Genomic DNA, 12,213 nt, shown 5'->3' with positions numbered 1-12,213 from the left:
ATAGATATAGGATTATAATTTTAGATATTTAATTTATTAATTTTTTTAAATTATTATATTACCCTTATCTATTAATTGGTCTAGATTTAGTTATACATTCACACAATAGATAAATGTTATATATAAACCTCTCTCTCTCTCTCTCTCTCTCTCTCTCTCTCTCTCTCTATATATATATATATATATATATATATATATATATATATATATATATATATATATATATATATATATATATATATATATATATATATAGTTAGTTAGTTTGGACCTGTGATGAGTCAAAAAATGGTGAGGACTACGATAACAATTTTCACCACTCACGTCATGTTTCTAGACTCGCTACTTGGTACCTGTTCAGCCAACTACCAAGTAGCGAGTATTCGGGATCGGATTCGATAATTCATGTAGAATATTTTTAGGGAAATTATATATGTCAAAATCATAACTTAAAACGATAAGTTTATTGAAATAAATAACAAAATTAGATACATATGAATACACAAAAACTAAAAACCACACAATGTTTCACTTTATGAATAATTACTGAAAATTGAACATATGTATGTAGTAATAATCAATATGTGTTCGTTAAATAATAAATCATTATGTATATGATATATATTAATCGCATACTTGGCCGAGTTTTATAACACTGCTCGCTTCCATAAGGGGCCGAGTATAATTGGTTAACTCGGCGAGTTTTACAACACTATATATATATATATATATATATATATATATATATATATATATATATATATGTGTGTGTGTGTGTGTGTGTGTGTGTGCGTGTGTGTGTGTGTGTGCGCGCGTGTGTGTGTGTGTGTGTGTGTGTATATATATGCATGTGTGTGTGTGCGTGTGTGTAAGTGTGTGTGGACCTTGAGGACTCAAAAAATGGTGAGTATTACGATGATATTTTTCACCACCCACGTCGTCTATGACACAAACATCAAACACATTGTTTGGACTTGATGCGTTTGTATGTAACGATTATTCAAGGTTGGTCAAAACATATATGGGGGTCGGGGTGAAAAATAATTTATTTTTCATTACAAACGTGTTCAATTAGCAATAATAAATAAGTCAAATTATTTATCTTTTAACTAATTTGAATTTGAACCAAGTTTAGACCCTAAAAATCATTTAGGTAAAAAAAAATGTATATACACACTACATACCTATATATTAATTTGGGCCCCCTGAAGACGTGAACCCTGGGCGGTCGCCCGGGTTGCCACCATCTAGGCCAGCATACACATGTTTTTTTTAAATAACTATTTTAATACTCCAATATAAGATTAATATATTCTTTGTATATTACATCAAATACTATATGTTACCATTTTTTTCCTCTAATTTTTGTTAAGCATAAAATATATAATATTTTAAGATCAACTAAATCTTTAGAAATCTATTAAGTTTAAAATACAAAATGTTTAAGAAAAAGGTAACCATCAGCTTCCTCCTTTCAGCACCATGTTTAAGAATTTTTTTATGAATTAAATACCCAAAATAAATCTTTCCACACATGCTTAATTATGCACTTTATTTATTTATTTATTTATTATTATTATTTTTTTTTTTGGGTACCGGAAAAGATAAATCATCTCACTTGGGAAGCAACCATTCATCAGGCACTAGGTAAAAGCTTGTGGTCTAAACAAAAAAACAGAGCTGGAGATGTTGCTATACAGACATTTAACTTAAAGATTCAAATCACAAGAACACAGGTTTCTATTTTCGTAATGTTTATAAAAAGAATGGACTAATCAAACGAGTTGCCCTACACCACCCTGGTATCACATTTACCTTTCAAACCCATAATGAGCAAGTAATTCAGATCACAGAACATATTTTAAGGAGTATAACGAATCATCAAATATATAAACATCAATTGCTTGATGAAAGCCACCATGCAAGAGAATAAATTAATATTTGAACAATGAAATCTTAGATAAATAGACACGTGACGAAAAGAAACATATTCTATATGAGTTAATCCCAACACAATATTTTTTTCTTCCTACACAACAAATTACACTTTAAAATGTTATACTCTACGATCTTATAATACATAAATTGTTGTGTATTTACAAAGTTTGTGTCCTAATAAACAATAGCTCCACAATTTACACATCACACTTTAAACAAATACTTTCAATCGTCTTAAAGCATGATTAGGGTGACCATTAACAGAGCATAACCATGAAATTTAGACTATTAATCACTGAGCATCATTAACATTATAATATATGTGATATATGTTATAAGCAATTGCGATTAATAGAAGAAATATGAAGCCAAGGAGGTAGCAATGTGAGTAGCATCACTTATTTTTCCCATTCCTATTATTTGTAGTTATATGATCATGCAAACAATTATAAGCTAAAATGAATAACACCGAAGTTTAATCGGATTTTTGGTAAGAAGAATAAACTATAAGTAGCTGAAGATGGCAGCAAATTCTGCTTCTAACTACTTTCATGGTATTTGCTTCAAGTTATACCCAATAATATTTTCATTAAAAATCTCAAACATACCGATTAAGTTTCCAATATACCACCCTTCTAATTTGTGTATATTTTCACAAGTCATTTCTATTTTTCCATGCTTGAGTCCAACATTTACTAACATCACAATCTAGGTTAAGTCACTCTTTATCCTGTTAACACAGGTAAACCCACATAACAACAAGTCTGAAACATTAAAATCAACATCCAACCAACAAACTAATTAGATCCGTGAGTAGCTTGCTATTTGATTCATACATTAACATCTTCATAGCAAACATGTTTTTGTTTAGTTCCTCTTCATACGATCAACAATTCTATCCTTGAATACTACCGACAGATAGTCAATTGATTTAGATGGTCATCACCATTCAACGAGAGAAACCTACATAACAATCAATGGGGTGTTGGAGGATTCACATCATCATGAAGAAGAAGAATACATCTGAAAATCATGAATTAGAAGGCCATTAATAGGCATTATGGAGAAGTGAAAATAGAATTTACCTTTAATGTTTACTTCACGTTAATGAGAGTCTTGGTCGTTTTTAAATTCCTGCATAAAATACATAATTATAAAGTTGAAAATATAGGTTGGGGATTTTGAGAATAACAAAAGAACTGCATGGAACTTTTCAAATGTAGTTCAAGAATGATTAAAGCAAGAAAGATCTAGTTTACCTCTTGTTTGATCTTTATAAAGGAGTTGATGTCTTCCCCTGCATAAAACGAGCCACATCTTGTTACTATTTCTTTTAGCTTCGGAGTAGCCGAATATCCCTTGGTGAAAGCCGTTATTGCTGGGCAGTAGTAGATTTCCAAAGTATCCAATAAAGGGAATGAAAAATCCTCCTTCCCCAAGCTAAACCCCTTAAGACATGGAAGGTCATCTAATATCAAGGACTTTAGACGAGGTAACACAAGAATCTCATTCCTCTTGCCAATAGATTCTTCTTCCACAACACCACTTGCATCCTTGACAATGACCTCCATATGGTCGCAGTACCTTACAGTTAGCTCTTGGAGTTGCAATAGACTACCAACCATGGAACTAGTAAATACATGACCTAACCTTTTGCAACAACCAATATAGAGACTTGTTAGGTTTGGAAACTCATAAACTGTCCACTGAGTGCTCTTCCCTATATACCTGAGATTATCTAACAAATCTAACGTCATTTCTCTTAGGTTTGGAATATTGACAAGAGTAGTAGTTTGTGACGGTTCATCAAAACCATGTCCACTACTACTTTTTCTATTTCTCCCTGTTACTTCCAATGCAGTTTCAAATAACTCTTCTACCATCTCACAATCACCCACACTAATACTTTCCAGCTTTTGCAGTTGCAGCAATTCACCGGATGGAATAATATTTTTAACATCATGATTCCGTTCGACATCTAATTCGATCAAGTTGTGAAAATACCAAGGTATTGCTTCTGAAGTTGCAGGGAACGAAGTTGCACCATGTAAACTCGGGAAAGCGGTCTGCTGCGAGTCCAATAAAGAAAATGGCTAAGTAATATATATGTCAAACAAAAACATTTGAAATTTCATATATATTTTGTAAGTTTAACGAAACTGAAAAGATTATAATTATTAGTGACCATGATATTTAACTCCAACTAAAAGTTATCAAACGGATAACTATTTTTGATCTCATAAAGTATGTTAGATAAGTAAGGCTATTTTGGATGTTTTTCTCTAGTTCAAAGTGGAAATTTTTTATTCCAAGTGACAACATGCATGATATCTTTCATAATTATATGATGCCAAAGAAGTATTTTATACCTGATGATGCTGAACATGAAAGAAGTTAAGGCCTGATTCATCAAGAGTATGTTTGCCTAATCCTGTGCGTATATACTTGAGTTGGAGAGCTGTGGACCCACCAGGTGCAAAAACTCTCATTTGGGGGCATTTCTTGATGGTAACATTATCCAATGAAGGAAATCCGAACTCATTCATCCCCAAGAAGAAACCCTCCAGCTCTGGTAGATAACTTAGTTCAATGGACTTTAGACGAGGAAAGACCACAACCTTCTTAGAAGAAGATGATGATGATGATGCATCTTCTTCTTCCTTCTTCACAATCACTTTCATTGAATCGCAACTAGATATTGTTAACTCTTCAAGATGTGTCAGGCTTCCAATTGCAGAGAATGTGAATATATGTTCTAAACCCCCACAAGCTACGATTTCCAATATCTTTAGATTGGGAAGCATAATAACATTGTTATTTACTCTTGGAATTCCTTCATCACAACCCCTCTTGTTTTTGTTGCTGATCATCCCTGATTGAGTTTCAAATACCTCCTTTATCCCACTGCAACACAATATTCTCAGCACTCGAAGCTTTTGCATTTGTCCTGCTGCATAACATGGAATCACACTTGACAATGCAGGGCAGTGTTCTATTTCTATCTCTCTAGAGTATTGGCATAAGCTCCAAGAAACACCACCTGCTTCAGACAACTGCAACATCACATGGAAAATTGATGAAATATTAAAGCATAGACACAGCTTTTGTATAAGACATTTAATCCAAAACCTTGTTTTTTTAATACTAAATGACACGAGTGCTCTCCACATCAAAAATGTGGTTTTGGGTTTTGTTTTATAATTAATGCCGGGATTTACTGATGAGACAATAAAAGACATACCACTTACAAAAATTAGCTTTAGATATTATTATAAATTATTGAATTTTAAGCTACAATACCTGTCAAGTGTCACCTGATGGCCCTATTATCTAAACTAAGTTACATTCAACTAATTATTAACTGCCTTTTCGTTTCTTACTTCTAAGATTATAGCACATATCTTGGTTTTTATTTCGGCGAAATGAATGCAAGAATCTATGATGCTTGGTCACAGAAACAACTATAAAATTATAATCTATGATTATAAAATTACAACTATAAAAGGAAAAAATTATCCAAAATAAACACAAATTATGAAAATGGAAATATAATCAATGATGCTTGGTCACAGAATCAACAGAGGATTCACATAGAAAGGCAAGCTTAATTAGATGTGTGTGCATTTCTAATGAAAAATAAAAATAAAAAAGAAATTATGATAAATAACAAATACAAGGTAATACTTGTTCAGATGAATGGAAATATTTAGGCCTCCAAATCCAATTCTTGAGTTTGCATGGTAGGTAATAGGTGTGCAATAAAGGTTTAAATCTTTAATATGTGATTTGGTGACTTTCATAGAATATTGCAAGGAAAAATGGATATTATCAAAGAAATTAAATAAGTAATTGAATGCGCACAAAACATACCTTAAATCGATCAGGAAAAACGGTAGTTGTAGTGGTATTGTTGAAAGATATTTCAGTGTTCTCATCCTTGGCACCTCCTCCACCAATACACTTCAGATTGTTCATGTATTTTAGAGTGAGAGAATCAAGCTGAGGGAACAAAGTAGTCATTTCTTCATCCTCATCATCTCTGTTTGAAACAACTTCTTCGATACCATGACACCATTCTATGTGGACATTCTTTAGGTTGGAAAAAAGTTCTGCCATGAGAGGCGAAAACAAGTACTTAATGCTTTTGCATTGGTACACATGTATGGTTGTGAGGTTGTGGAATGTTGATTCAGATTGTTGTTTTGGAAGATTGAAGAACCTATACCGGTTGCACTTCCATACATGGCTCATGTTGTCCATATTATATAGATATAATTCCTGGAGGTTGAGAAGTATAGGCTGTTGTTGGTTATGGTGAGTTGTTACCAATTCTCTACTTGTTGGATTCTCCATCTCAAACACCACCTTCACTCCTTCATACTTCTTCAAGTAAAGTTTATGGAGGTTATGAAAAGAGGGTATGAGACAGGATGGGAATGCAACATTAGAAATATTGCCAGTGATTTCTCGCAATGTCTCTTCCTCTGACAGAATATCAGTCTGTGCATATATATCCCAACAAGATATGTAATTAGTAACTTCACTAATGAAGTGTGTAGTAAATGATTTATAACTTCAAGTCCATTCACAATTATCTCTTAGAATTTTGGATTTGAAAAATATTTTGATTTTAGGCAATTTTTCAAGAAACATTTGCATATGATGAAAATTCTCAACAAATTAAAAAGTGTTGGAGATAAATAATTGAAAGCTGTTATATGCTCCTATGAAACATGAAAACATATTTTAATTAAGATGTGAACTATTTTCAAACAAGAGACAGAGTTGGCTTGAAATTGAGTTTACTAAATTTATCGGCCCATCCAAGTCATTGAATTCATTCCATACAACCTATGTCCCTATGCTTTTCATCAATTTGAAGTTGAAATCATTCCACTTGCTATCAATATCAAGAAAAATGATGAAAGGATTTTATACAGGCATTTAGCTTCAGCTCTCATCTATTTGCATTATGTTGGTTGAGTTTTAAGCTGTATCGATTCCAGAACATAAAAGTTGTTGGTGATATTCAAAAGGCAGGAGCTTAATCCTTAATTAAGTAAGAAAGTGCAATTGAAATCCCTACCTTTTTCTCTTGGCTACTCTCTTTCGATTCATTGAATCTCCCTGTTTCTCCTCCGCAATCTTCAATCCGAATCTCCAAAAGTGCCCCCACATCAAAATTGGTGGTGATAGGTGTGAATAGATTTCTAAACCTCTCACATTTCCTAATCCTCATGCTTTCAACAACTTGAAAGCCACTGACAAGGGAATGAGATTTATCTGCGCCTTTTATCCTCCAAACCTCTGTTAGCTTCCCTAAATTCTCCACTTTGATGCTTCTTAAGATGCTGTTGTTGTCTTCTTCTCTAATTGCACCAACACAATCCAAGTCGATGTTGAATAATGATGCAATCGAACCACATTCCGTGACTTCAAGCTCTTCAAGATGACGCAACAGAGACATGGGATTGTGCGGGAATAGATTCAAAAGTTTATCACAATTTCTCACTTTAATCTCTCTCAGCTTAACTTTCTCGCCTCTACTAAGTTCACAAGGCCATATTTCGTTTAAATTCTCCATGTCATCAATTCGAAGTGTCTCCAACTTAGGAATCACAACCTGCAAAATAATCATCCATTAATAGCCACATCCAAACAATAATACATCATATAATCAAATTACACATATAGTCTAGAACTTTTAGTTGAAAAGATTGTCTGATAGTATAAACATAAAACATATATATATATATATATATATATATATATATATATATATATATATATATATATATATATACCTCTTCCTTCAACAAACTAGATGTTTCCAACTTGTTTTGTGGATAAATGCTTGTGAAACCTGGAATGCCCTTAAGTTGCAACTCTACAAGTTGTGGTAGCTTAATTATGTTGACATTATTACACAAACTTAATAGTTTCGGTAGTTCACGCAAAGATAAAAATTTTAGCTTGGGGAACATAATTGTCTCTTTTCCACTACCCCTAGTACCATTATGTATGAGTTCTTCCATATTATCACATTTGTAAACTTCTAGATGCTCAAGCTTTGACAAAGTGTTTGCAACACGGAGTTTGAATAGGTATGTCAACACTGCACACCCAGAAACGACAAGGACTCTTAAATTGCAAAATGTAGAGGATTGAGGATTCGTCAACTTCACCTCAACATCTTCAAGACCATTCATATCATCTACGCTTAAACAAAGCACCTCTGTTTTCACAAACAACTCATTAAGTTTACAGTCTGATATTTCACCTTTATTGGTCACCAACTGCAATGTGTTTTCATATGAGTGGGCACTCTTACTGATATCTCCATCTAAAGAGCGTCCCACTGAGATCTTGAATCGTTCAAGATTCTCAAAAGACATATTCTTCACTTGAGCCTTGTTATTAAAGAACTCAAATTCTAACGCAGAAAGCCTGTTTGATCGCTCTGCCATCTCATTGCAGTTATAATCTCTAAACGCAGATGCATTTCCAATATAAAGTTCTTCAAGTTCGACCAAATTTTTCAAGACACCCTGTTCTATACAAAGACCATAACGACCTCTCAGATCAAGTTGCCTAAGCTTCTTCAAATTTCCGATTGCTGAAGGTATCCGTTCAATGCCAGAATTAGCGAAGCTCAACACTTCCAGATTCGTCAAATTTCCGATACAAGAGCAATCAAGCATCCGTAATGAACACCGATGAAGATGAAGCACTCGAAGGTTGGTGGAGCATTGAGGTGACGAGGGAAGCAATGGATACTTCATTTTATGGTATGATATTACCTGGAGCTTTTCCATTCCTTCATAAAAGTCTTGAGAAAACCTTAGCATCTTATCTCCATGCATAAGTTTCAAAAGCTTTAGGTTTGGAAACTTGAGGTCTCCTGGAAACTCAGACACACTCTCGCATGTTAAAGAAACTGTTTTGCAAGAGTCGTTCATATCATTTTTAGTCCACCCATGCATATTACCATGGTTGACAATTGAAGCATGCTCGACTTCAGAATACATACCCAAAACAAAAGCACGCACCAGATCATGCATCTTGACACACCCAACATCATCACTTTCAATTAACAAATTTGTCTGCACAAGTCGCTCAATGCAGGTGTTGAGCCTGGTTCTTGCTTCTCTAATTGTATAAACTCTGTCAAATAGCTTTAAGCCCCATCCATACCTCATCAACTCCTCGGTAGGAATATTGAAGTCTTCAGGAAACAAACCACACATCAAAAACACGGATTTAGTCTCCCTGTCTTGGAGATTGTGATAGCTTGTTTCAAAGACTTTAGGCGCAACACTACGAATGTCATAGTGCTCTATACGTGAAAGTGCATCCTTCCATGCATCCTTTCTTTTATTTCTTAGAGTACACGCCATGGTTTTGATGGCAATAGGTAGACCGCAACACTTTCTTACGATAACTTCTCCTATCTTACAGAGCTCGGGCTCAAAAGTTTCTACAAATTGCTGGAACAGACTTTGTGCTTCTACTTCAGTTAGAAGTCCCACATTAATAACTGAATTAGCTTTAACCCCCATCATTGTGCAAACGTGTTCGTCTCGTGAAGTCAACAAGACCTTGAAGTCGACACCTTGATTTGGAAAAGGACTTAAACCAATATCTTCCAGATCAACGGACTGCCAGACGTCATCAAATATTACAAGGAACTTATTCTTACCGTCTCCAGAGTTGGCCTTGAACCATTCACGAAGCTTATCAGCTCTTGCTGGTTTAGTGCTTTCTTTTAACTCTATACGAAGGTAATCGGCTACAGCTTGTTGAATAGCAATTGGGTCTGTCTTTTCCCCTATAACTGCCTCGACCATGTAACTGAACATTCTATTTTCTCTGGCAACCTTCTTCAGTCTTTGCATCATTGTGGTCTTCCCCACTCCGCCCATCCCACATAATGCTATCATGTGGGATGTGTTGTTTGGTTCAAGTGCTTTCAGTGCTTGAGTAAAAGTTTTTTCTCTCGACTCAAAGTCATCGTGATCAGTTGATGGTGTGGAGGTGGATGCCTTCATGGTATCAATTTTTCCCAAAGGAATGGGATGATCAGTCCAGGTGATCAAAGAGTGTTTTCTTGTGGCACTTTCAATCTCCTCAATTAGTTTGAAGGTTTCCCTTCCGACTGTGTGTCTACTCTTGAGACTGCAACAAGCACCAACATCACTAGGAACAGTTTTTACTTTTGCATCGATCTTTTCTACTTCTTCCAACCAACTCCTAACTTGAAATGAAATCTCAAGACGAGTTCTTATGTTCCTATCCAAATGGTCTTCTTCGGCATGTCTTAGTGAATCCAACTCCCCCATTTTTCTTCTCATATCCCTCACATGTTGGGTGCTGGAAATGAGGTAGCCTAGATGCTTCTTAACAGGTTCCATAAGTGTCTCGGCAACTGGTTTAAGAATGGCACTAACAACATCCATTGCAGGAAATTCTTCTTTGTGGAAGTATCTACATAGTAACCAACAATTTGTCAGATGAAAGTGGATGAAAATTTGTAATGGATTGGGCATTTAAATGCATCTGAGATTCATTGCATTGAGTAAGGTTTGATTAGCTTTGTATGATGTAACTGTAATATAAGTCCATCCCATAATCTAAAATGAACTTAAAGATAAAGTTTAAAAAAAAAAAGTAATAGGAATAAGGAAAATGGTTTATCATTGATTAATTATAAAAAAAATACCAAAATATGATTATTTTAAAATACATCGAAGACTTTAATTGTAAACTTGCAAGTTCAACTTGTGCTTTTTTGCACAAGAAATTCAAACAAAAGAGGGATAAAAAAAAAAACGGATCTGAATAGAGGCACAAAGATAACAGGAGAGAGGTTATTGTTTAAGTAATCAAAAGGACCTACTTCACGTCTTCTGTAACTAATTCACAAAGGTACTAACAGGAAGAAATAGAGGCTGCTTTTAATTTACACCTTGTGCACTACGTTGAATCAAACAGAAGAACATGACAGAAGTGAACCAACAGGGGAAGTAAACAAAGCACGTAATACACCTCTACTTAAACTAATTCTAAAAGAGTCTTACTCTAAAAAAAAAAAAAAAAAAAAAAAAAAAAAAACGCATAAAAATTAAACTTTCCTAAAATGCACCTGGGCTAAATCTCTCCAGTTTTTTTCTGGATTATCCCAACATTAATAACATATATAAAGGTGGATAGATCTTGAGCAGCTGAGGGAAATGGAAAAACATCTTTTGTGGGATACTGTTGTAGCAAATCCCTTAAAAACTAACCCAGATCCCTTCACAAATATAGATTTTACTACAGTGAGTACCTATTATTCTTCAAAAGATATGTAAAATACGGATCATCTGATAATGAGCAAGTTGCAAAGCTACTGATTCAGTAACAGAGCCAAGAAAGAAACTTAATAATTTCCTAGATTCAAGAGCTACAGCCCCCGATCAAACTCACCTTTGTTGCAGAATCGGAGTGGAATCTGAATCTAGGAAAGAAAAAAGTGACGTTGGAAGTCGGAACTTGAACTTGGTGTACTCGGAAGTAACGACCGAACGGGAATGAAGTTGACTAGGTCTTCAAATTAGAGTGATACCAATTGCCAGATGTACGTGCGTCGTGCGTGTTAGAAAGAAAATTAAAAAAAATCCAGTCCATCTCATATTTTGGGCTAAAATAGCCAATGGGTTGGCCCAGTTATATTGCTTAAAAAATTGAACCAAAATCTGCAACCAAAATATCACCATATATATCCCTATTCAAATGTGAGATGATATTTCGGTCTATATGCAAATATCATATTCATATTTCCTCGACCCAAATTAATTGTCGATTTTTGATTTTTTGAAGTTTTTTTTTTTCAATTTTGATATTAAGTATATATTATTTGATGAAATTTATAACAATGAGAAGACATTTAAAATACAATTCATTCATATATTTTTCATCAAATATTATCTATTAAAACCAAAAATATTTAAGGTTAAAGTTGAAAAATAAATATTTCAAAAGTCAAATATTGAAAATTAATTTGGGATAGAGGTAGTATAATATTTCGGTCTATATATGCTTAATTTTTTAGACTGCTATTTTGGATTGGTATTCCTAACCTATATTATTTCTAGGTCTGATATTTTTCTATTTGATATCACTGGTGTTATTGACTGCACCATAAAAAAAATTAATGAAAAATGTGAGGTCCACTGGTTAATGAATTGCCCAATAAGTATGACTTATTAGCGAGAACGACTGTTAAAGTTCTTCCCC

The 12,213-nt window shown here is 34.0% G+C and overlaps 1 protein-coding gene across 4 annotated transcripts; it reads right to left on the bottom strand.

Moving 5' to 3' along the window:
• Positions 1–2,554: 2,554 nt before the first annotated feature.
• On the bottom strand, positions 2,555–11,562 carry LOC111903669 (uncharacterized). Of its 4 annotated transcripts, none has more exons than XM_023899420.3 (8): positions 11,404–11,562; positions 7,743–10,422; positions 7,025–7,561; positions 5,809–6,438; positions 4,308–4,991; positions 3,198–4,007; positions 3,024–3,072; positions 2,555–2,901 (listed from the first exon to the last, which is right to left on the bottom strand). In XM_023899420.3, the coding sequence occupies exons 2-7, from the start codon at positions 10,392–10,394 to the stop codon at positions 3,043–3,045; spliced, it is 5,343 nt and encodes a 1,780-aa protein (XP_023755188.2). In that variant the 5' UTR covers positions 10,395–10,422; positions 11,404–11,562; the 3' UTR covers positions 2,555–2,901; positions 3,024–3,042. The 4 variants fall into 4 exon arrangements, with proteins under 4 accessions (XP_023755188.2, XP_023755191.2, XP_052624245.1 ...); XM_023899423.3 differs by having other exon boundaries at positions 3,198–4,004; XM_052768285.1 differs by lacking the exon at positions 11,404–11,562 and adding an exon at positions 11,081–11,394.
• Between the last annotated feature and the right edge of the window lie 651 nt (positions 11,563–12,213).

This window comes from Lactuca sativa, chromosome 2, assembly GCF_002870075.4.
Source record: "Lactuca sativa cultivar Salinas chromosome 2, Lsat_Salinas_v11, whole genome shotgun sequence".
In the NCBI taxonomy this organism is placed as follows: Eukaryota; Viridiplantae; Streptophyta; class Magnoliopsida; order Asterales; family Asteraceae; genus Lactuca; species Lactuca sativa.
Note: the sequence above shows the minus strand (reverse complement) of the source record. Positions and strands in the feature narration are given on the sequence as shown.